The sequence below is a fragment of the Rattus norvegicus genome, chromosome 5 (genome assembly GCF_036323735.1).
Source record: "Rattus norvegicus strain BN/NHsdMcwi chromosome 5, GRCr8, whole genome shotgun sequence".
Lineage (NCBI taxonomy): Eukaryota > Metazoa > Chordata > Mammalia > Rodentia > Muridae > Rattus > Rattus norvegicus.
In genome coordinates, this window is record NC_086023.1 from 71,773,963 (window position 1) to 71,800,620 (window position 26,658).

The 26,658-nt window shown below is 40.8% G+C and overlaps 2 protein-coding genes across 2 annotated transcripts in view; one reads left to right on the forward strand and one right to left on the reverse strand.

Annotated features, from left to right (window-relative positions):
• Positions 1-26,658, reverse strand: part of LOC134478972 (large ribosomal subunit protein eL29-like) — a 520,011-nt gene that overhangs the window by 297,697 nt on the left and 195,656 nt on the right. The window lies entirely within an intron of this gene.
• On the forward strand, positions 19,512-22,071 carry Toporsl (topoisomerase I binding, arginine/serine-rich like). Its single transcript, NM_001346301.1, has one exon. It carries the CDS (start codon positions 19,769-19,771, stop codon positions 21,761-21,763), a length of 1,995 nt encoding a protein of 664 aa, NP_001333230.1. The 5' UTR covers positions 19,512-19,768; the 3' UTR covers positions 21,764-22,071.

The following is a 26,658-nucleotide window of genomic DNA, read 5'->3' on the forward strand; positions in this document are numbered from 1 at the left end:
TATCAATTTTTTGGCAGATTTCATAGAATGGCTGATTGTTAAAATACGGTCCATGTATATACCTTTTCACAATTCTAGTGGGTTTCCTAGTGATAAGAATAAAATAATGTCAAATCAAGTAACTGTGTGAATGTGAGAGATATAGCAACGCAAGGAGATCAGTCTTTTACAGGAAAAAGGCATTCGAAATGGTCCAAAATAAATCGTGTCATGGTCTAGCTTTCTGTATGAGATTGATAAGAGTATCCTCAGAGGACAATAATCTTTTGAAAGGGCACAATCAAGTAGATTAATAACAGTAGGTGCCGGTCATAGTCTAGAACGGGGCTTTGAAATATTTTCTGCAAAGGGGTGAATAGAAAATATTTTCAGACTTACCAGCCATATATTTGGGTAGCAGCTACTGGGCTCTCGGCTCATAACAAGAATGCAGTATAGACACAAGCAAAGAATGGGTGTGGCTTTTGCGGTTTCACTCCCAATAAGCTTTGTTTTCCAAAATTAGTTCACTCTTTGGACTATATTATTGTGTGTGACAGGAATATTAAGAAACGGAAAGGAACTTTTGGAGGAATGTGCAGAAGCAGTAAAATAAACGTATGCTGACTATATTCAAGTTGTATTCAGGAAGGGGAGGTTTAACCATTCAAATTGATGGAGCTATGGGACCATGACTTTAATGACATTGAAATATTTGCTTTCCATTTGACTCTTTGACCATGAAAAATATTGGTAGCGCCATTTCCATTTTTAGCAATGCTTGAGAAATTTATGACTTAGGAAGAAAGTAAATTCTTTGGGAAAAGTAAAGCAAACTCCTCTTTGAGCAGAGGAAGCACTGGCCCAGGGAATATGTCTGTGAGAGAGCAGACCAGCCTTGGTTATCTCAGTGAAAGAATACTTACGGATATGGACCCTGCTTCTCAGGCTTCTACATTCCTATGCCAATGTGGCTTCTGTTTTATCTGCTTGCATACTGAGACAGCTATTCGTATGCATCCAAGGGATTCCAGGAAGTCTGGATAACATGCAAGCCATGATGAACTCCATGGACACTGGGGTGGTCATATGAGAGGAGAGTTCACTGGCCTCCATATTTCACAGGAGTCACTCTCTTCCATCCATTTTCTTAACAATGCATCTCCTGGCACTATTTATGATGCTGCAGGAGTAGAGCCTGATTGAAATGTGGATGCATGCTTGGCTTGAAGTGACTGTTAGTACACTCTGAGCAATTGTGATAGATAGGTTTTGTGTTTCTCCCGGTGCCTCTCCATGTAAATTGATGACTGTTGCCCAAGGGAATGAGCTGGGCCTGAAAACACAAAGAGAGATTAGTTTAAGTGTGACAAGGCCATCATCTGTAACGAGGGGCATATATCACTGTCGCATAAGAGAGCTGTGGTGCCAGGAAGACCCCTACTGCATATAGAAGGTCTCCGACTCCATGGCTGACTGTCTATGCCTTCTTAGCTCAACTGCACTTGTTCCCTCCAAAAAACACTCTTTATTCAAATACGACAAAATAATTACTACTACCATTTGGCTTTGAATGGCTCAATTATGGCTGCAGTCACTGGTGTTAGTAATTACTAAAATTATGGTTTGGGCCTAAGGCCAGCTCTATCTTTCTGCTCTTCCCTGTGGATGCAAGAAAAGACATTTTATGGGAAAATAGATGATTTCAAGAGCCAGGTTGTAACAATTCATTTTAAATGACCTCAGTCAATTAGAAAATAAAACGAAACAGTTCTAGCTGAGAACAAGGTTGGATTTTTTTTTTAAATGCTGTTTAAGAAGTCTGGCACCCTATCATGGTAATCCTTGAATAATTCTAGTCTCTACAAGAATGAAGAAAAGCCTGTGTTTTCCTTTTATAGTTTTGTTATTATGCTAACCCTGTTAGAACTTCTCATTAGTTGGTTGTTATTTGATCCAGGATACTGTGATTTTCCTAGAGCAGATCAGGTATTCTGGATTCTTAACATAGCCTTCCAGAAACAGGAACACATTGGGAGTTGTGTAGGTTTTAGAGATGTTCAGAAGGTATAATTTTAGTAGGTTTAGGAGTTTCTCAGTATTTTGTTTCTAAAAGTCCTTAGTAAACAGATGATACTCATGTAAAGAGCACAATCACAGAGGCTTCCTCCAGCAGCAAATGGGACCAGATGTGGACACCCACAACCAGATATTATGCAGAGTTGAAATTGAAGTTCTTCATCCAATCTCTTCCCCTCAGAGCTCAGGGAATCCAGTGGAATAGGAGGTAGAAAGATTACAAGAGCCAGAGGAGATACAGGACACAGTGGCACAAGGGACTCTGAATCAACCAATCAAGGCATACAGGAGGTCACAGAGACTAAGGCAGGAAGAACAGTACCCAATGGGCTTATACCAGGTCTTCTGTATATACTATAGCTATTAGCTTAGCATTTATATGGAACTCCTGACTATGAGAAGGAGGGAGTCTTTGACTTGTTTGCCTGCTCTTGGGACTCTTTTCCCCCTCTTAGGTAGCTGCATCCAACTTCAGTGCACATTTTGTTTTGCTTCATCTCATTATATTTTGTCATGTGTGGTTGTTATCTCTTAGAACCCTCTTCTTTTCTAAGGAGAGGGGAAGCTATAACCAGGATATATTGTATAAGAAAATAATGTATTTTCAATAAAGAAAAAGAAAAGAATGCAGATGACTTTCAAACTCTGGTAGCCAGTTTTCTCCTAAGTAGCTTTTGTTAATTAAGTCAGTTAACACTCCTGATTTCTTAATCTCTAAGTCGGAATTCATACAAGAAATATTTGTCTTGGAGTGTTGGTGAGCCTCAAAGGAAGAACCAAAACAAACAAACAAACAAACAAACAAAAACAAAACAAAACATAAATCAAAACGCAACATATAGAAAATAACTTAAATCATGGTCTGCTGGTTAGACTTCTGTTGCCTACCTGACACAAACCAGACTCACCTTGGAAGAGGGAAACACAACTGAGTAGATGCTTTGATTAGATTGGTCCTTGGGCATGTCTATGGACTATTTCTTGTTTGCTAATTGGTGTGAGAGGGTCCAGCCCACTGTGGGCAGTGCCATCCTTAGGTACTTCCTATATAACAAGCAGATTGAGCAGAATCCAGATAGAACACACCAGTATGAAGCTTTCTGCCTCTGCCTCTGCCTCTGCCTCTGCCTCTGCCTCTGCCTCTGCCTCTGCCTCTGCCTCTGCCTCTGCCTCTGCCTCTGCCTCTGCCTCTGCCTCTGCCTCTGCCTCTGCCTCTGCCTCTGCCTCTGCCTCTGCCTCTGCCTCTGCCTCTAAGTTTCTGCCCTGTTATTTCCCTCAGTGATGGACTGTAACTTGCCAACTGAAATAGTGACCTTGTATCTGGTACTGTAAAGCTAATAACCCCCTGCCCCCATTGGATTTTAATCATGGTGTTTATCACAGCAACAAGAATGCAAACTAAGAAACATGACAAGTATTAATTGATCAATATCAATCATCATTTAAAATGTGAGGCTTCTAACTAGACTGATCGAAACAGAGTAGATAGAAAAATAAGACTTATCTATATGCTCTTTACATGAAACCCAGTCTAACCATGAAGATTATATTCAGAGGAAAAGGATAGTGAATTGCTGGGAGCAAACCCTGGTGGCTTTTCTTTCTTTGTTCTCTCTTGAGCTTAGCCAATGGGGCAGGCAATGCATCAGCAGGGTCAAGACTTGGTCTTGTGAGATATTTAGAGTTGCCTTTTCTAGAGTAAAATGTTTACCTGTCTTAAGTTTAAGCTACTTTGGAGTGGTAGCTGACCTGCCTAAGTTCCTCTGTAGCCAGAAACTTCAGTCTCTGGCATTTAGCACCTCAAGTAAAACAGTGTGTGTGTGGGGGGAGGTGGGGGAAGTAAATTAAGGGATTTATTACCAGTGTTTCTTTCTCTGGAAAAATCAAGCAGAAGCCTCTCTGGCTACTGTGAACCAGAGAGGAAGGAAAGGGAAAAAATTAAGATGCTTTATGCACTCAAATATTCACGGACACACATACATTCAAACATTCATACACCCACATGCTGGCCCATCTGTCACAATCAACTCCACAAGTATTCATACATTCTTACATATATACACATACACATATACAGAAATATGTAGACAAATATACCCATTTGGATGGATGGATGGATGGATGGATGGATGGATGGATGAGTGGATGGGTTGGGTAGAACTCCCCAAGCCAAACCATTCAACCAACAACTTTATTTCTTCTCTCTGGTCTTTTATACCTACTTAGACAAAAAATTCTCTAGAAAATAACCTCAGAGATAAAATATTACACAGAATGGGAGTTACAAAAGAGTGTTGATACTAAGTTCAAGCAGTGTTTCATTACAAAGTACTCATTATATCAAAGCAACAGTTTTTACATGGCTTTGCCTTATAGTGCACACCTGTGACTTTATCCTTGGACCTAAATGTTTTTCCTTGAACACAAAATTGTCTCTCTTTAGTGTAATTATGAAAGCTCATTGTATTTCTTATTATACACTTTTACTTACTATTCTGAGGACTGGGCACATTCTATTCTTGACTCTAACTTTATTATATCTTTTCCAGCAACTAAGACCATCTCTAAAAACTTCTTCCTAAAATTATTTGAATCAAATCAGGACTTCTATAGAATCATTACCTATTTGTCCATATATCATCACTACAAGATAGCACACCTTCACAGGTCTTAAGAAATCTGTTCAAAAGGATGAATCAATACATAGTAAGTGTTATATATTTAATAATAACAGGAAAAGCATATTAATAGCAGTAGTATTTCCTCAAATATAATTGCCTTGGACTTGACTAGAGAAGCAAATCCATTGTATATTGACTGTCTATGGAGGAACTATCTTAGACAATCACCTGCTTGTTTTAGCCTCTCCTAGATGGCTTTTGGCAGTGAATGACATACCATGCTAACAATAATCAAAAGACAGCTAAAATTGCTATGTAAACTTCTCAAAAAAGCAAACATCAACTCAAGAAAAATTATCAGAGAAAAAGAGATACATTGTATATGGTAAAGAGCTCTCTTTGAATACGGAAATATCCACTTAGCAATGGCACATGGAGATGCATGCAGCATAATGTACTAGACGGCAAGGAGAAAAGGGCAAATACAGGATTACAGTTGGAGACACCCATACCTCCCTTCTACCAGTAACTGATAGACTGAGCAGGCATAGAACCAGTAAGGATATGGGTGACTTGAGTTCTGTTGTCAATCAACTTGATCTATTTGACAGTTATAGGACAGTCCACCTACCAACACCAGATTGCACATCCTTATCAAGCTCACATAGGATACTCATTAAGACAGACAACATCCTGACCCATAAAATACACCTCAGCAAACTTAAAAGAGCAGAAATCTAAGAGAGTATGCCTTTATATCACAATGTCGTCAAACTAAAAATAAGTGGCAGAAAGATGCCTTGAAAATCCCCACATATGTTCACGGAACAGAGGTGTGCAACAGCATTCACTCCAGAGGTCTTACATGTGGCATTTATAGACTGACTAGTTGTAATTTCTCAGTTAGCACATTAATATATTAAGCATGGTATCTTTAAGCAAACATGGGCAAAATAAAACTGTATGTTGTTGCACTGATGAAAATGTTGTTAGAGGCTTGAAAAAAAGCCTAGCTTGCATTTATGCACCAGACACTGCTATTTGTACAACAATTTCATCTTTAACTTTTAGTTATTCTTTCTCCCCACACCCTCTCTCTGTGTGTTTCAAGGTATGTGTGTGGATACACAAGTACCAAGGCATATGTAAGAGGCCAGAAGACAAATACTATGGAGTTGGTTGTCACCTCTCATCTGGTTGAGGTAGAAACATTTTCATTTCTGCTGTTGCACTGAGTATTCCAGGCTAGCTGGCCTGAAAGCATTGGAGTGATTCTCTGGTCTCCAACTCCATCTCTCTGTAGGGGTTCAGAGATCACAGATGCACTGCACAATACCGCTTCCCCATTTGTGATTTCTGGAGATCGAACTCAGGTGACCCAGCTTATGTGACAAGTGATTTTACCTGCTGATCCACCCCCCTCGTCCTCAAAATAAAATTAACCCCAAATTTGTTGAAAAGTTGCACACAGAGCGTCCTCCCACGCCAGTTATTTGAAGCAATAGACACCCAGTGGTGTATAAACCAAAGATACAATCATGTCTTCATGAAGCTTCTGTTTCAGTAAGAGCAGAGAAGAAACAGACACATGTAAGCATACCGCATTGTGGTGATAGGTACTATATTAAAAAAAAATCCTCATTAAAACACAGGAAGTCACTTAAGCTATTTCTCTAAAAATGTTTTCAAACAAAAACTGTTATCAAAATCTAAGTTTAGATTTTTTTTTTCTGGTGTCAAACTCCTGATTTTTCTCTACTTGGGTCTTCTCACAAATGTGTGTGTTGTGATTTTGTTCTCACTTTTTGTTGTTTGTTTGTTTGCTCCAATACAGCGGGGAATGTATCTCCAAACGTAATAAGCTAACACTACAGACAGGACTCTTAACTGGGCAGGGTGGGCAATGCCAATATCTGGAGACCCTTTTGCTTAGAGTAGGGTAACACTTGCATCCTCTAGGTAGAGACTAAAAATAATACTGAACACCCGACAGCAAGTAAAAAATAATTATGCATCCCAATGAGTATAGAAACTCTGTTCTAAGGTCATAAACAGAGTCAGAAGATATGACCTTCCAAGTCCTGTACTGAGGACTCAAGTCAGAAAATAAGTGTCAAATTTCTAGCTCCCAGTGATCAGATGGACTGTTTGGAAGGGTCTTGCCACCCTCCTACCTCATGATCTTCCTAAACCTGATGAATACTCACTTTAAATGACAAGACATTCCTTTCCCAGCATCCTCCTCTGTTTCATGCTGCTTTCAAATTCTGAGACCTCAAGAACTGAGGGAGGAAAAATAACAGAAAAGGAAAGTGAAGGCAAAGATGGGAGGGGTAAAGGGGATGGTCATTTTTTTTCTGTGTTTGCTGACGTGCATATAAATGACTTCTGAAATAAGTTAACTTTTACTATCTAACATCTCATCTGAGCCATTATATTATCATGTCACAAAGCTCAGGGAGTAGGAGACTAGCAATAGAACAACACATCTCCCTTTTACTTCCCTCCAATAAGACTGGTAGTATGTATTGTTCTACAGTTGCAAACTTTCAAACCTTCTGCTTATCTGAAGTTACAAAAGTATATAACATGCACTTTAAAAAAAGAAAGGCTAGGCTGATGATTAAGTGGGTAGAAGGGCTTGTTTTGCAAGCCTGATTCTTTGTGTCCCATCTCCAAAACCCATGCAAGAAATCTGGATGTGGTTGTACAAAATTGTAATTTCAGCATTGTATGGTAAGACTGGAAAAGACTGAAGAATCATCCCAAAGCTCATGGGCCAACCGACATAGTATTATGTGCGTGGCAGAAATAGCAAAAGAGATCATGCCTCAGCAAGGTCTGAGGAGAAAACAAAATCACTCTTTCAGAAAGTTCTTTTATGATCTCTGTACACAGCCTCTCTCCTCTCTCTCTCTCTCTCTCTCTCTCTCTCTCTCTCTCTCTCTCTCTCTCTCTCTCTGTGTGTGTGTGTGTGTGTGTCTCTGTCTCTCTCTTTCTCTCTCTCTCTCTCTCTCTCTCTCATACACACACACACACACACACACACACACACACACACACACGAGGTGATGATACAGTGTATTGTATAAAATCCTCTCTCTAAGTAACTTAAACTTAAGACAACTGTTCTATTAAATAGCTATTGGATGCCAAAACCTTTCTCAGATTCCTCCCAAATGCCCTTCAGTCTTAGGTGTTTCGTCTGAGGCCTGAGTACCTGAGTGACCTGGACAATTACAACCAAGCTAAAAGTCTACATCACAACAGAGTAGCAACAACAATAAAGAATAACCTTTCAATGGTGTGGTCTGCTAACTACTATTTAGACGTGAATGAGTAAAAAAAAATAAGGAAAAAAATGTTTAAAATCATTTTGGTCCCAAAATGGTGCCTCACAGCCAAGATGTGAGTAACTCCACCTTATGTACATATTAAACTGTTTATTCATAAGTATCATTTAAAGGGAAAATGACAAGTTTGTGATTAAATAATTTAAATCTATACACTTGCATATTATTTGGGGGGGAGGAGCATTCATTCATTAGGAAAGACTGCATTACATTTGGTGTTTACTATCTTCTGAGTCAGGCTTCTTGCTGGAGTTTGGCTTTTGATCTACTAGAAGATTAAAGAGTTTGAATCTCCTCTAAATCATGGGTCTGAATCACGTCCTATTCACCTTTGCATCTTAACATCACTTGCTGCTGCAAAATGCAAGACGCCAAGCTTCATGACACTTCCCCTGTAACTTCAGCCTGAGATAGAACTGCCCTGAGTTCTGAATTCCGTCTCTAGGGTAAACAGAACAGATTAGTCAGTATAAACAAATGAATCCAGCAGCTAAGGTACAGCTGAATTCATTTACTTGTTCATTTACTGAGGGATGCAATACGTGCCATTTTCCTTTTCAAGATGAAAAGGATGAGGAAATGGTGAGGAAGCAGTATAATGAATTGTGTCTAGAACATTGAGCTAATTTCTGAAATTCATCTTCAGTGACCACATTATGGTATGGACAAGTTCGCTTTAATTTAGGTCTTTTAGGACAGATTCTTCAAAGGTGGAAGTCTGCCATGGGATTATATACTGGCTTCCTTTAGCAGTTACACATGGAGCATTTGTCCATGAGGTCGATGGCCATGGTGGATAGGTGTTTTGTTGTCGTCTTAACTCCTAAATGCTGTTCTACACACTGCTTTTTTATATGGATCCATGCCTACCATGCTTCCTTCCCACTCTGTCTTCCAACTGCTATTTGTTTTCCTCAAGTATTTTTCCTTACAGACTATACTTCCACACATTCTTTTTGAGAGGGTGCTGGTGTTTGAATTTTTGGAGTTTTAGTTTCCCCAAATGTTTCTCTCTTAAATCCTATAAAATTTTGATCTTCTTTGTGAAGGGCAAGTCTAGTGACTATGTAATTCCAGAAATGGTATTTTCTTTAAACAGTTTGAAGATATCCTCATCATTTTTAGTGACAATTGAAAAGACACCTTGTGTTTCATGTACTGCAGTTTCACTTTGGTTTATTTTGATCTGGGTTTCTTTTTATTGGCTATAGTTGGATGTTATTAAAATTCTAAGCCCTTATTTCTTCCACAACTGCCTTTCCTCATTTCCATCTTAAACCTTCTCATTTTGTTTGCTTTCTCTTCATCGTCCAGTTAGTCTTTTCTGCCTCTCTTGGTACAGTCTGAGTAATGGGTTCAGAGTTCTACTGTGCTGTGGCAATAACTCTCTTTAGCTGTGCTTATATTGTTTGGTCCATCTAAATTTTCGATGTTATCTTCTTTTAATCTTATTTGACTGTGTTTCATATCCTTTTGTACACACACACACACAGACACACACACACACACACACATTCGCAAATCATTTTATCTCTTGTAGTCCATCTAGTTCATACATTTTCTGATTATCTTGGGAGCCAGGATTGTTGGCTATATTTTTTCCTGTAGGCTTATTTTTAAGACAGTCCATTTCTTGCTTGTTGCTGGAGGAATTGCTGCTACTCTTTGTCTTTGGTGATACCAGTAGTTGAAGCAAGATCTTCACACATGCTATTACATGCTCTATGAATACTAGTACTCATGTATTTGGGGACATGATCTCAGCTAAGTTGCCCTGCATTGCCTTGAACCCCTCTGTAGCCCAGGCCAGCCTTTACCATGTGCTCCTCTTTCCTCAGCCTTTCATGTATCAAGGATTGCAGTATTGTACCACCAAGTTTGTTACTGATTTTTTTTCTGCTGTAAATAAATTATATGTAGTTTTATTCTTGACAACAATATCATTAAAGAAAGAGCCTGTTTGATACTTTGAACTCTATTATGTGTTTATCCTGTTTTTTTATACATTTTATTTTATTTTTTTAATTAACTTGAGTATTTCTTATATACATTTCAAGTGTTATTCCCTTTCCCGGTTTCCGGGCAAACATCCCCCTCCCCCCCTCCCCTTGCTTATGGGTGTTCCCCTCCCAACCCTCCCCCCATTGCCGCCCTGCCCCCATAGTCTAGTTCACTGGGGGTTCAGTCTTAGCAGGACCCAGGGCTTCCCCTTCCACTGGTGCTCTTACTAGGATATTCATTGCTACCTATGGGGTCAGAGTCCAGGGTCAGTCCATGTATAGTCTTTAGGTAGTGGCTTAGTCCCTGGAAGCTCTGGTTGCTTGACATTGTTGTACTTTTGGGGTCTCGAGCCCCTTCAAGCTCTTCCAGTTCTTTCTCTGATTCCTTCAACGGGGGTCCTATTCTCAGTTCAGTGGTTTGCTGCTGGCATTCGCCTCTGTATTTGCTGTATTCTGGCTGTGTCTCTCAGGAGCGATCTACATCCGGCTCCTGTCGGTCTGCACTTCTTTGCTTCATCCATCTTGTCTAATTGGGTGGCTGTATATGTATGGGCCACATGTGGGGCAGGCTCTGAATGGGAATTCCTTCAGTCTCTGTTTTAATCTTTGCCTCTCCCTTCCCTGCCAAGGGTATTCTTTTTCCTCATTTAAAGAAGGAGTGAAGCATTCACATTTTGATCATCCGTCTTGAGTTTCGTTTGTTCTAGGGATCTAGGGTAATTCAAGCATTTGGGCTAATAGCCACTTATCAATGAGTGCATACCATGTATGTCTTTCTGTGATTGGGTTAGCTCACTCAGGATGATATTTTCCAGTTCCAACCATTTGCCTACGAATTTCATAAACTCGTTGTTTTTGATAGCTGAGTAATATTCCATTGTGTAGATGTACCACATTTTCTGTATCCATTCCTCTGTTGAAGGGCATCTGGGTTCTTTCCAGTTTCTGGCTATTATAAATAAGGCTGCAATGAACATAGTGGAGCACGTGTCTCTTTTATATGTTGAGGCATCTTTTGGGTATATGCCCAAGAGAGGTATAGCTGGATCCTCAGGCAGTTCAATGTCCAATTTTCTGAGGAACCTCCAGACTGATTTCCAGAATGGTTTTACCAGTCTGCAATCCCACCAACAATGGAGGAGTGTTCCTCTTTCTCCACATCCTCGCCAGCATCTGCTGTCCCCTGAGTTTTTGATCTTAGCCATTCTCATTGGTGTGAGGTGAAATCTCAGGGTTGTTTTGATTTGCATTTCCCTTATGACTAAAGATGTTGAACATTTCTTTAGGTGTTTCTCAGCCATTCGGCGTTTCTCAGCCATTCGGCATTCCTCAGCTGTGAATTCTTTGTTTAGCTCTGAACCCCATTTTTAATAGGGTAATTTGTTTCCCTGCGGTCTAACTTCTTGAGTTCTTTGTATATTTTGGATATAAGGCCTCTATCTGTTGTAGGATTGGTAAAGATCTTTTCCCAATCTGTTGGTTGCCGTTTTGTCCTAACCACAGTGTCCTTTGCCTTACAGAAGCTTTGCAGTTTTATGAGATCCCATTTGTCAATTCTTATCTTAGAGCATAAGCCATTGGTGTTTTGTTCAGGAAATTTTTTTCATTGCCCATGTGTTCCAGATGCTTCCCTAGTTTTTCTTCTATTAGTTTGAGTGTGTCTGGTTTGATGTGGAGGTCCTTGATCCACTTGGACTTAAGCTTTGTACAGGGTGATAAGGATGGATCAATCTGCATTCTTCTACATGTTGACCTCCAGTTGAACCAGCACCATTTGCAGAAAATGCTATCTTTTTTCCATTGGATGGTTTTGGATCCTTTGTCAAAAATCAAGTGACCATAGGTGTGTGGGTTCATTTCTGGGTCTTCAATTCTATTCCATTGGTCTATCTGTCTGTCTCTGTACCAATACCATGCAGTTTTTATCACTATTGCTTTGTAATAATGCTTGAGTTCAGGGATAGTGATTCCCCCTGAAGTCCTTTTATTGTTGAGGATAGCTTGAGCTATCCTGGGTTTTTTGTTATTCCAGATGAATTTGCAAATTGTTCTGTCTAACTCTTTGAAGAATTGGATTGGTATTTTGATGGGGATTGCATTGAATCTGTAGATCGCTTTTGGTAAAATGGCCATTTTTACTATATTAATCCTGCCAATCCATGAGCATGGGAGATCTTTCCATCTTCTGAGGTCTTCTTCAATTTCTTTCTTCAGTGTCTTGAAGTTCTTATTGTACAGATCTTTTACTTGCTTGGTTAAAGTCACACCGAGGTACTTTATATTATTTGGGTCTATTATGAAGGGTGTCGTTTCCCTAATTTCTTTCTCGGCTTGTTTCTCTTTTGTATAGAGGAAGGCAACTGATTTATTTGAGTTAATTTTATACCCAGCCACTTTGCTGAAGTTGTTTATCAGCTTTAGTAGTTCTCTGGTGGAACTTTTGGGATCACTTAAATATACTATCATGTCATCTGCAAATAGTGATATTTTGACCTCTTCTTTTCCGATCTGTATTCCCTTGATCTCCTTTTGTTGTCTGATTGCTCTGGCTAGAACTTCAAGAACTATATTGAATAAGTAGGGATAGAGTGGGCAGCCTTGTCTAGTCCCTGATTTTAGTGGGATTGCTTCAAGTCTCTCTCCATTTGGTTTAATGTTAGCAACTGGTTTGCTGTATATGGCTTTTACTATGTTTAGGTATGGGCCTTGAATTCCTATTCTTTCCAGGACTTTTATCATGAAGGGGTGTTGAATTTTGTCAAATGCTTTCTCAGCATCTGATGAAATGATCATGTGGTTCTGTTCTTTCAGTTTGTTTATATAATGGATCACGTTGATGGTTTTCCGTATATTAAACCATCCCTGCATGCCTGGGATGAAGCATACTTGATCATGGTGGATGATTGTTTTGATGTGCTCTTGAATTCGGTTTGCCAGAATTTTATTGAGTATTTTTGCGTCGATATTCATAAGGGAAATTGGTCTGAAGTTCTCTTTCTTTGTTGTGTCTTTGTGTGGTTTAGGAATAAGAGTAATTGTGGCTTCGTAGAAGGAATTCGGTAGGGCTCCATCTGTTTCAATTTTGTGGAATAGTTTGGATAATATTGGTATGAGGTCTTCTATGAAGGTTTGATAGAATTCTGCACTAAACCCGTCTGGACCTGGGCTCTTTTTGGTTGGGAGACCTTTAATGACTGCTTCTATTTCCTTAGGAGTTATGGGGTTGTTTAACTGGTTTATCTGTTCCTGATTTAACTTCGGTACCTGATATTTGTCTAGGAAATTGTCCATTTCCTGAAGATTTTCAAGTTTTGTTGAATATAGGTTTTTATAGTAAGATCTGATGATTTTTTGAATTTCCTCTGAATCTGTAGTTATGTCTCCCTTTTCATTTCTGATTTTGTTAATTTGGACGCACTCTCTGTGTCCTCTCGTTAGTCTGTCTAAGGGTTTATCTATCTTGTTGATTTTCTCAAAGAACCAACTTTTGGTTCTGTTGATTCTTTCTATGGTCCTTTTTGTTTCTACTTGGTTGATTTCAGCTCTGAGTTTGATTATTTCCTGCCTTCTACTCCTCCTGGGTGTATTTGCTTCTCTTTGTTCTAGAGCTTTTAGGTGTGCTGTCAAGCTGCTGACATATGCTCTTTCCTTTTTCTTTCTGCAGGCACTCAGCGCTATGAGTTTTCCTCTTAGCACAGCTTTCATTGTGTCCCATAAGTTTGGGTATGTTTTACCTTCATTTTCATTAAATTCTAAAAAGTTTTTAATTTCTTTCTTTATTTCTTCCTTGACCAGGTTGTCATTGAGTAGAGCATTGTTCAATTTCCACGTATATGTGGGCATTCTTCCCTTATTGTTATTGAAGACCAACTTTAGGCCGTGGTGGTCCGATAGCACGCATGGGATTATTTCTATCGTTCTGTACCTGTTGAGGCCCGTTTTTTGACCAATTGTATGGTCAATTTTGGAGAAAGTACCATGAGGAGCTGAGAAGAAGGTATATCCTTTTGCTTTAGGATAGAATGTTCTATAAATATCTGTTAAGTCCATTTGGCTCATGACTTCTCTTAGTCTGTCGACATCACTGTTTAATTTCTGTTTCCATGATCTGTCCATTGATGAGAGTGGGGTGTTGAAATCTCCCACTATTATTGTGTGAGGTGCAATGTGTGTTTTGAGCTTTAGTAAGGTTTCTTTTACGTATGTAGGTGCCCTTGTATTTGGGGCATAGATATTTAGGATTGAGAGTTCATCTTGGTGGATTTTTCCTTTGATGAATATGAAGTGACCTTCCTTATCTTTTTTGATGACTTTTAGTTGGAAATTGATTTTATTTGATATTAGAATGGCTACTCCAGCTTGTTCTTCTGACCATTTGCTTGGAAAGTTGTTTTCCAGCCTTTCACTCTGAGGTAGTGTCTGTCTTTGTCTCTGAGGTGTGTTTCCTGTAGGCAGCAGAATGCAGGGTCCTCGTTGCATATCCAGTTTGTTAATCTATGTCTTTTTATTTGGGAGTTGAGGCCATTGATGTTGAGAGATATTAAGGAATAGTGATTATTGCTTCCCGTTATATTCATATTTGGATGTGAGGTTATGTTTGTGTGCTTTCATTCTCTTTGTTTTGTTGCCAAGACGATTAGTTTCTAGCTTCTTCTAGGGTATAGCTTGCCTCCTTATGTTGGGCTTTACCATTTATTATCCTTTGTAGTGCTGGATTTGTAGAAAGATATTGTGTAAATTTGGTTTTGTCATGGAATATCTTGGTTTCTCCATCTATGTTAATTGAGAGTTTTGCAGGATACAGTAACCTGGGCTGGCATTTGTGTTCCTTTAGGGTCTGTATGACATCAGTCCAGGATCTTCTGGCCTTCATAGTTTCTGGCGAGAAGTCTGGTGTGATTCTGATAGGTCTGCCTTTATATGTTACTTGACCTTTTTCCCTTACTGCTTTTAATATTCTTTCTTTATTTTGTGCGTTTGGTGTTTTGACTATTATGTGACGGGAGGTGTTTCTTTTCTGGTCCAATCTATTTGGAGTTCTGTAGGCTTCTTGTATGCCTATGGGTATCTCTTTTTTTAGGTTAGGGAAGTTTTCTTCTATGATTTTGTTGAAGATATTTACTGGTCCTTTGAGCTGGGAATCTTCACTCTCTTCTATACTTATTATCCTTAGGTTTGATCTTCTCATTGAGTCCTGGATTTCCTGTATGTTTTGGACCAGTAGCTTTTTCTGCTTTACATTATCTTTGACAGTTGAGTCAATGATTTCTATGGAATCTTCTGCTCCTGAGATTCTCTCTTCCATCTCTTGTATTCTGTTGGTAAAGCTTGTATGTACAGCTCCTTGTCTCTTCTTTTGGTTTTCTATATCCAGGGTTGTTTCCATGTGTTCTTTCTTGATTGCTTCTATTTCCATTTTTAATTCCTTCAACTGTTTGATTGTGTTTTCCTGGAATTCTTTCAGGGATTTTTGTGACTCCTCTCTATAGGCTTCTACTTGTTAATTTATGTTTTCCTGGAATTCTTTCAGGCATTTTTGCGATTCCTCTCTGTAGGCTTCTACATGTTTATTAATGTTTTCCTGTGTTTCTCTAAGGGAGTTCTTCCCGTCTTTCTTGAAGTCCTCCAGCATCATGATCAAATATGATTTTGAAACTAGATCTTGCTTTTCTGGTGTGTTTGGACATTCCATGTTTGTTTTGGTGGGAGAATTGGGCTCCGATGATACCATGTAGTCTTGGTTTCTGTTGCTTGGGTTCCTGTGCTTGCCTCTCGCCATCAGATTATCTCTAGTGTTATTTTGTTCTGCTATTTCTGACAGTGGCTAGACTGTCCCTATAAGCCTGTGTGTCAGGAGTGCTGTAGACCTGTTTTACTGTTTTCTTTCAGCCAGTTATGGGGACAGAATGTTCTGCTTTCGTGCGTGTAGTTTTTCCTCTGTACAGGTCTTCAGCTGTTCCTGTGGGCCTGTGTCTTGAGTTCACCAGGCAGGTCACTTGCAGCATACAAGTTGGTCTTACCTGTGGTCCCGAGGCTCATGTTCGCTCGCGGGGTGCTGCCCACGGGCTCTTTGCGGTGGCAGCAACCAGGAAGACCTGTGCCGCCCCTTCTGGGAGCTTCAGTGCACCAGGGTTCCAGATGGCCTTTGGTGTTTTCCTCTGGCGTCCGAGATGTGTGTGCAGAGAGCAGTGTCTTCTGGTTTCCCAGGCTTGTCTGCCTCTCTGAAGGTTTAGCTCTCCCTCCCACGGGATTTGGGTGCAGAGAACTGTTTATCCAGTCTGTTTCCTTCAGGTTCCAGCGGTGTCTCAGGCAGAGGTCCTGCCGCTCCTGGGCCCTCCCCCACGGGAGCCCAGAGGCCTTATACAGTTTCCTCTTGGGCCAGGGATGTGGGCAGGGGTGGGCAGTGTTGGTGGTCTCTTCCGCTCTGCAGCCTCAGGAGTGCCCACCTGACCAGGCGGTGAGGTCTCTTTCCCACGGGGTTTGGGAGCAGAGAGCTGCTGCTGGCCGGGATCCACGGGTGTGGGACTTCTGGTAAACACAGGACGTGCCCGGTCCTAGAGGAATTCTGCCTCTGTGTGTCCCGATTTCACCAGGCAGCTTTCTTGCAACAGACAAGTTGGTCTTACCTGTGGTCCCGGGGCTCAAGTTTGCTCGAGAGGTGCTGCCCATGGGCTCTCTGTGGCGGCAGCAACCAGGAAGCTTGTTACTGATTTTTAGTTATGAATTCATTTGTGGGAAATTTCTCACGAGACTTGATTTTCTATTCTGAGCTCCTGAGAGAATTTGTTTGCCTTTATCTGTACTAGAGTCACTGTAACATGGAAATTAATAGTCTTATAATGACTTTCAGAGACACATCACTTGATGTTAATGTACAAATGTGTTGACTTATTTCTAGTCATAAATTGTTATGCTGACACCTTGGGGTAACATTTTAAAACTAATCTTTTTTAAGATACCAACACTTGTATACACAGACTGAGGAAGGTGTCTTGTGTTGAATGTTTAACCTATAACATCGTCTATTTTTTGACCCCTGTCATTTGTAGCTGTCAGTTCTGACTAATAGAACTGAAGATAGAGAGCACCAGATGTAGGCATTAACCAGTGTTTCTGTCCTTCTCTGGATCCCAGTATGCTTTTAGATATTTTACTTTGGTAATTTTTCTTATAATCATCCATGTAAATGTATATAATACAGGTATAATTTGTTATTTCTAGGGTAAATGCATTGCTTCTAATTGCACCTAGTTAATAGCACTAGAATCAAATAATCACTAAGAACCCAAGCTGGGTTCCATAGAACTCAACATTCTTCCCCTTCAACCTCCCTAGTGCTAGCATAACAAGTGTGAGCCACGATGTCTGACTGTCCAAGAGTTTACAAAATATTCCATATTTCTGTACTTAAGTTAATGTATTCAGCCATCTACTTCCCTTGGTAAGAATCTCTTCACTTCACTTGAGTAGATGCCTAATATTAAAATACAACGAGCAGAGCATCATTCATTCAACACATCTCTCACTGATGTACGTTTAGGTTATTTTCAGTTTTTACTACCTTAAAACTGTCAATATGTTTTACTTTGTTGTACATCTAAATTAAAACCTTATAGTTAGAATTGTCAGGTCAAAGAATATGATGCTTAATTTATATATATATATTTCAAGTAACTGTAAATAGGAAACCAGAGTGGAAGCCCCAGGCTGGGACAGATACTGGCTACTCCTCCCCCACAGAACAAAGGGAGGTGGTCCTATATCCTTTTCCCATCAAAGTGGTCCCCATACTCACTCTGCTGCAGCATCCACGGGGCGGATGCTCCATCTTCCCTAGTGTGGTGTAGGTAACCAGCCTGCAGCTGCACCCCAGCCCTGCTTCCCCTAGAGTGTAGTGTGTGTGGGGGGGTGTAGGCAAAATCAGGAGGATGAACATCTGGCGCTGGTAGCAACAGCAATGGTGGGTGTCTAAGAATGAACATTGAACAACAACAACAACAACAACAACAAACAAACAAGCAAACCAAACACAAGTGCCCAGAGGTAGTTTGTGACAGAGAAAAAGATGGAACCAGAATCTGAGGGGGGCAGGGAGGAGCAAAAGGAGAGGGGAGCAAGGTTAACTCCTTGGTGCCCTGCTGGAGGAACAGTGTAGTGGAGGAGGAGCATGTTGTTGCTGGTCTGCCTTAGGTGGAAGCAATCTAGGACCTCATTCATCTGTCTCTTCCCAGGTGAGAGCAGCAAAGTGGGTGGAGCCAACATCATCCTACTTCCTGTTGCCCAACCAAGGGGCTCAGCCAATCTGGTGCAGGATTCTCGGTAGGATGGGGCAGGAGGGACTGAGAAACCCACCTGGTGACACTTTGGTGGGGGACATGCTGGGACCGAAGCATCCCCTGCACTGACCACACCACTGTTGCCCGGTCAGCCATTGGGGCTTGTCGGAGTGAGGTGGCACTGTGGCCCCTTAAGGCCACAGAATGCTCCCAGGATCCTCCACAGGGAAGCCAGGAACAGCAGGACAGAAGGGACCCACAAAACAAAGCTCCAGCTAAAAGTGAGGGCTCTGAGAGAGGTGAGCAAGCAGGCTGGGCTGTAGCTAGATGGTAAGTTAACTTTGTCAGGAGGGAGGAGATGTGTTGGGGAGGGGTGCACAGGGACTGAGCCAAACCCTGTTCCCGTGGGTGCCTGCCACAGAGCCTGCAGCTGGTGCCTGGTGCAGTAGTGTGCAATGGGAGCGGGGAGGGGCCTGGGAGCAGGGCTTCCAGTGCAGGGGAAGGCTGCTCCTCTGTGGCCAAGGAGCAGGCAACACTCCAAGTAGTCACTGCTCCTCCCACGAGGACTCCTGAGAGATGCCCTCCTCTTCCTCCTCCTCCTCCAGTTTCTTGGGTTTGACCCTTGGTTTCCTCCCTGGAGTTGTGTTAACTCCACGTCTTGGCTGAGCCCTTCTTCTTGCTTCCTTTTGGTAGGCCCTGAGGGCTCTTCCAAGTTGGCACTTTACTGGGCTCCTTCGAAGGCTGCTTGTGTGGCCTGCCCTGACCTTGCTTCAGCTTGAAGGCCAGGGGCAGGCTGGACTTAGACCGACTCGCTCATTCTCCTTCTCTATGTGTGGGGCAGCACAGAGTGAGTCTGGGCCTTCTTGGAGCCATGCCAACACCAGAAATAACTGCGACTCAAAGTCCCAGTTAGAGGAGCGCAGCCCGGGCTCAGGGGAACTTAAAAAGCGATGCTTAAGATTTTTTTTAAAGTATTTTCTGAGATTATAATATAATCACATCATTTCCATTTTATTTCATCACATGTACTCCTCCTTGCTCTCTTTCAAATTCAGGATGCTTTAACTGGTGGGGGGGGGCGAGGGAGAGGAAGAGGGATGTCTAAATAAATAAATACAACTTGCTCAAGCTGTATAATATTACTTGTATGAATATGTTTTCAGGGCTAATGTTTCTTTTCTTTTCTTTGAATTTGCCTTTCAGAACTTGAAAAGAACTTCCTTGAGAAAGAAACAATCCCAGCATGCCTATATCTTCACTGCTTTAGATTCCCTGTGCATGGTACCAGAATCTGAGAGATAGATTGTCTCCTAACTTTGTTCCAGCATTAATCCCAGAGTGAGCATATTATATGAGTATGCATTGAGTATTTTTAACAGATATTTTTCATACAAGATGAGGAAATGATTTGAAGCTATTTTTTTTCTCACAAAGGACTCAGATCATAATCTGTTAAAGCAATGGCCACAGAGCTTTCATCTAAGTGTGAGTGCCCCAGCTGTTTGGAATGTAGTCAGAGTGAGTCTGACTGGAATTTCTCTTCCAGGAAGAGAGGTGATGGCTCTTCATACTCAAGATTAAGTAAGAAATCCACACTCTCTCCCATCATGCAACGTTTTCTTTCTCAGTGTTGCTCTAACGAGTTCGAGACCGCTAACAAGGAAGACTTCACGTTTCTCACTTCAGAGGAGGAAAGTTCTGTGGACTTCTCTCAAACACAAAATCTCAGCCAGACATCAAAGAAGACCAGACCACTGAGAGAGCTGACTATCCAAGAACTACTGAGAAAGTTTGGAGACCATGGGAAGCTTCCACCACATTCACTGTCCTTGAGCCATTTTAGAGACCATGTAGTTGTGAAGTTTAGAAGAGCTCTGTACTATTCTGGAGTCTGGGTAAAATATGTCCAGGGCTCTGGACTGAAAAGACACTTTTCAGCTCAATATTTTAAGAGAAATCCCAGCAGCCTGCACCGGCTGATTCCCTGGCTGAAACGGGAACTCACAGCTGTCTGTGGAGACTATGGCTACACAGTGAAGAATATTCTGACTGCCATTCTCCATCACATGACAAAATTTAACTTGGACAGTGAATCTTTCACTCACCTACTGGAGCCTTATCTCCTCCAATATACTCGGCATTTTCTACATGAGTTTATCAGTTTTGTTTATTCATCTTACAACATGGAGACCTATGACTGCAACGCCATCTATCAGTGTCCTGTTTCAACATGGGTGAAAAAGAAGAACACTGTTTCAGCTCCAGCCTTGTCTCCACCAGAGGATCTCTCCTTCATGAAATCTCAACAAGGCATAAAACAGTCCAAGAGGAGCTGGAGTAAGACAGGGCAAAGCTCTGACTCTGGCTTGAAACACTTTCCAAAGGGCCATTCCTCAAAAAACTCCCAAATCTCAACAACCCATCAGAACACGGCAAATGAACGCCCTGTCTGGACCAAAGATGAGTGGGGATCAGATGATTTCAAAGACGTAGTTTGTACTACAAATTCACTGAATTGGGCTAATCTCGGGGAAAGCAGGTCACACACAGAGTGTTACAGAAATGATAATCAAGAGAAAAAGTCAGAAAGCACAAAGCTGCTTCATGGCCATGTCCAGAATCTAAAGAGGCCTGAAACAAGTCCACACACCTTTAGCGCACTGGTGGATTCTAATCGGGCACCCCCCAAAAAGTACAATATAAGGGAAACAAATGTTTTGAATCCTGGCCAACAGGTACATGATCAGAGAAAAGAAGCAGAGAAAAAGAAGCTTGAAGAATCTTCACTAAAGGCTTTTCAAAGATTGCCCAGAGAAAGACCCTTGATAAATAGCAAATTCAGAGACAGGGATCATTCTTGTCATTGTGTCTCAGAAGATAGCAACTCCCCTATTACAAATGATAAGATGCTGGCTTCTACTAAAAAAAAGATGGTAAGCTGCAGCCAGTCCTCCCAATGTGTAGGAGTTGGTTCACACCACAGTAGAAAAACCCAAAGGCAATACAGTCCTAGGACACCCAGATCCAAATCCTGGTGTGTCAGACCCATTAGCAGAGGTCAGAGTTATATCTCTCTGAGGGAAAGTCACAGAAGCAAGCACTGTGGGCTGTCAAAAAGAAGTGCTCATGGCTGTGAATCAACCTACAGGGTGGCATCTTTGAGCCCAGTCCACCGCGTCCAAGCTTGTTTAACAGATAGAAAGAGTTGTAAATGTGCATCTAAAGGAGAAGGTGAATCTCAAACTGGAGGACATTGTGACAGTCTCTCATACCTACGAACTGAGAAATGTCAGGCTCCAAATAAGCAGAATATGAAGGAGAAACACCTAGTTGGTAGAGTTAGGAGAATCAGAACACTTAGGCACAAAAAACCCAAATACCAGTGTGTGGGTACTCAAACCACAGCAGAGCTCAGTGATGACTTGGAGGATGTCAATAATAAAAGCCAAGAATGAGTTATACTCTGAATGTATGACTTCCTGCAGAAAGTAAATTTTAAAAAAGAAAAGGAATCCAAGGCTTCAGAACCTTCTAGCCAAGAATGAATCTAAAATATATATCATCAGAAGCATAAAGATCTAAGTGGTTTCAAAAGGCAAATTAGTCTACTTAGCCACCAATGCTCATTGAGAGTGTGGATTTAATCTGAAATGCACGAAAATATTTATCATAGCACTCTGCAACTAGAACAAACTATCTGATAATTAAATTCAAAGCGCTTTTTGTGCACAAATATACATTATTAAATTGTTCATGTATGTAAATAATATTTATCTGCTTTTTTGTAAATGAGTACATTTCCTAACAAAACATTCTTACTTGGGCCTTGCATAATGTCTTAGTGGGTAGAAGTGCTTGCTGCCTGGAATCAATCCCTGGGAACCACAGAGTAGAACCAGTTCCTTCAAGCTCTTCTCTGACCTTCACATATATGTCATGGCATGTACATGCCTCACTCCCCATTCCAAACACACACAGAGAAGGAAGGGGATGTAGTTTTAATTTCCTTTTAAATATGTTACTTCTATATATTTTTGAGTTTAACTATGAAGATGGATTGGCCAAATTTCCCAAAATTACAAAGACTATATTAATAATAGAAATATAGGTTACTTAACAAAATTATACATACTAAATATACGGTTAAACATTGTGTGTATGTGTGTGTGTGTGTGTGTGTGTGTGTGTGTATCTCTGTTATATTTAGAACTAGTAAAATTAGTTCACACTAATCTACTAACTAGTAGAACTAGTATGCCTAGAAAATATGACAGGACTACTGTCTTAGGACATCTACCTGTCTATATATGTATAGTAACTGTTTAGCCACTGGGATCTTAAATCCATTTAACTCTAGTATTTATATAGCCTTCCCTACACAACCTGACATGCAGGTATTTTAAAGGGATGTGTTTAAGTAATTCTGTTTCTTTACTCACAGAAGCCAACTCCAATGATGGTGACTACTACTATAAAAGTGATTCAAAGTATTTTTCCCTTGGCCACAGGAGTGATGAGTCCAGTAGTGATTAAGCTATTCTTGCATGTCCCAAGAGTTTTCAAACTACTCTGAGAGAAGAGGTTCTTCCTCCCTGGTAGCAGACGGTAAAGGAGCGAAAGCTTGGACACTACCAGTAGCCATGTTTATGAGTTTGTGAAGAATGTGAGTTTAAGGTGAAGGGGAGGAAAGCTAGCAGAGAGCAAGGCAAAATAAGTCATTAGGAGAGGGTCTTGGAAGCAGAACTGGGTCTTTTGAACATGATTTCATCTTCCTAGCTTTCAAGTGCTTTTTTAATTCTAAAATTTCACTGAGTTTTGGAGTCAGTGCTGTGCATCTTTGCGTCCTTCTGAAACGGGGACTGAGATGGAGTTATGCACAGCGTGTGGCATGAGAGAACGCACAGGGAGCAGGAGCCTCGTGGGGAAGGTTTTGAATGTCTCTTGTGTAGCTTGGAAATTTAGGAATTTGCCAGGTGAATTTGTTGGCAAGGGCCACCAAGAAATAGAAGTGACCTTAAGAAAAAGAAGCAAATGAAAGTCTCTAGAACTTCCATGTCATGTCTTTGGAGATCCTGAGAGACCCGGTGAGAAGAAAGGCTGATGTCAAACTGTAAAAGGAGTGAAATCCTATTTCTGACTCCAGTGATGCTAGTTCCTCACTAAACTCCTAGAGATAATACAACATTCCAAATGCAAATATGGAAAGTTTTGTTTTTAACAGAAATCTTAGAAAATGTGCATAAGAGACATTTTATCCTAATGTATATTCATTTATGATCATCACTATAATTCCAGGGGTATTTTTTTCCCTATAAATGCACACTTCCACTAAGCTAGGTGAGCAGTCTCTTATTAACCATGAGCTGACCAGTCATTGCTATCAAGAGCATACACAAGGTACTGAAACTGGGAACAGGGAATCAATTACAGTGGTTCAGAACACCCCTACCTAACTGTAGTCCACTTCAGTGTCTATTTGGCAAAAGGTATGCTCATGAGCCTGCAACATGGTTTTCTAGCTTGGACAAGCTGATATCTTGTCTTTGGGCAGATGAATGAATGCTCTCTAAGGAACAAGGCTTCTCTGATTATTTGGAGAGATTGTACTATGAGCATGTGTAGGTACAGAGAGAGAGAGAGAGAGAGAGAGAGAGAGAGAGAGAGAGAGAGAGAGAGAGAGAAGGGGAGAGAGAGGGAGAGGGAGAAAGGGAGGGAGAGAGAAAAAGGGAGGAAGAGAGACATATAGACATAGACAGACAGATAGACAGAAAAAACATAAGGGATGCAGAAAGGCAATGCATTGACTCAAATAAACAGAGCAAAGCATTAAAATAAAAACAAACATACTTGTTAGACAGGAAGATGGACCAAGTGAAAATAAGACCAAGCCCTGCTTCCCAGACCCTCTCCATAGACTTGTGTATCTCTCTGCTCACTTTCCTCTCCTTTACCTTAAACTCAATTTCATCACAAACGCACTTGTTTATGAGGCTTGCTTCTGTGTGCATCTGACTGATGAAGAAGGCGACTCAGCGTTACTTTTGCAGTGTAACCTGCAGCCCCAGTGGCCCAACTCCAGGATCAATGACCTTACATTATAGTCGACACGACTTACTTTTCTTGTGGTCACATTGTTTTCACTCATTCGTGGGTTGTAATTCACAGCAAACACATACCACAAAAACTGTTATTTTACTTGATCATACGTAAGGTGGCTTTAATTACGCTTGTGTTTTCAATGAGAGAAAATGAGTTTCAGGGAGGTTATATCATCACGAACAGCAGAGCTGAGACAGAAGTGCAGGTCTAACTGCACACATTTGGTATTTTTATAGCTTATTATGGTTGACTGAGTTTTTCATATCTAACCTAGACATAGTTAGGACCCTTAATGCCTGGTCTTCTCTACTGCCGAGAACACATTTTCATTCATAATCTAGAATACTGGCATAACCATGGATGTGAAGGTTCTAAGGGGTCACTTCTGTTTATTTGTAAGGATAAAAACCAATTCCTCACTCCAAAATCCACTCTCCAATGTCCTTTCAATGCTAATGGCTTCTTCTGTGTTAGCCAAAAGGAAGGAGGTGACTGGCTTTCAATTCACATGCTTCAGTTCACACAGCATCTTCTGTGACTCCGTGGGTCAGCTGAAGACTCCTGGGTTCAAAGATGTTTTTCTCCCTGTCCTTGACTCACCAATGCTCTTGCTGCAGTTGCTCCTTGAGGCAGAGGTCAGCTTTCTAGTAAAAAGCAAGAATTAGAAACGAGATGTTGAAGATCCTGGAGCCATCGGCAGGTGCTAATATAGAAAATAAAAGACATTGAATACTCTTGTCTTTTGGTCCACATATTTTAGCTATTGTGTATGGATTAATTCTCACTGCATGAGAAAAGCCTGAGAGCAAGTAGAGTAAGCTCTCAACTGTTTTCTCCGAGACTGGGCTCCCTTTCTCCAGAAGTTCTAATATGTGATTTTATTATATATTATATGATTATATATTATATTATTTGTTACATTACTATATATTATATATACTACTAAAATTCTAATATATAATTTTGTTCAAGTAACTTTCTTCCTAGTTTCCCATCAGTACCCTATTGCATATATATATATATATATATATATATATATATATATATATATATATATATATATAAAATCTTACATCTGCATGGGCTGCTTTTTGCCTATAGAATACACTATAAACATCCTGCTTTAGACAGATGCCTCTCTCTCTCACAGTACCTAATCCAGGGTCTTCCATGTAGGACTTATTTATAGTTTATTGCTGTGGTGTTATTGAACTGTATGGTCTTGGATAAGTAAGTGCTCTGAGATTTAGTTTTCAGTTAATGATCAGCTAAATGAAACTGATTCAATCACTTTGGAACTGAGGAGCGGAGAACTTTTGGAACAATGATTATTCTGTAAACCATGCCACAGACTTGAATTCTGAATACATCCTGTCCTCCGTGCGGTATTCTTGACTAGATTTATGTTTTATCATCATTTTGCCTTCTTTGTTGCATTACTGGATCCAGGTAGATAGTAACCTGTTTACTGGCCTGTCGTAGAATTTGGACTGTACAGCAATCTGTAAGAATCTCTTTTAAGATTTTAGTTCTATATGTTTTTGACTTTTTATGTTATCGAAACACACACACACATACACACACAAAACTGAGCTCCTAGAAATACTGTGTATTTAAGAAATACCCCAAAAGGGTAGATAGAACCTGTAGAGATCATATCCAGTGAATAGGCATGGCCCTCAGTTGAGGAATGGGGCCTCCCACCCACCTCAAAAATATTAATATTAATCCAGAATTCCTCCTGTCAAAAGGAAGTGCAGGGATAAAGAGTCAAAGAGTAGAGCAGGGACTGAAGGAAAGGCCACCCAGAGACTGCCCCACCTGGGGATCCATCCCATATGCAGCCACCAAACCCAGACACACACACTGGTGCCAAGAAATGCTTGCTGACAGGAGCCCGATATAGATGTCTCCTGAGAGGCTCTGCCAGAGCCTTACTGATACAGATGTGGATGCTTGGAGCTAACCATTGGACTGAGCATGAGGACCCCAATGGAGAAGTTAGGGTAAGGACTGAATGAGCTGAAGGGGACTGCAACCCTATAGGAAGAACAACAATATCAATTAACCAGACCCCACAGACCTCCCAGGGACTAAACCAACAACCAAAGAGTACACATGGAGGAAGCCATGTAGCAGAGGATGGCCTTGTATGGCATCAGTGGGAGGGGAAGCCCTTGGTCCTGTGAACGCTTGATGCCCCAGTGTAGGGGAATGCTAGAGTGGTAGGGCAGGAGTGGGTAGTTGGGGG

Excerpts from the sequence above, each read along its gene's own strand:
- Toporsl (NM_001346301.1), top strand. The coding sequence starts at position 19,769 with ATGGCCACAGAGCTTTCATCTAAGTGTGAGTGCCCCAGCTGTTTGGAA.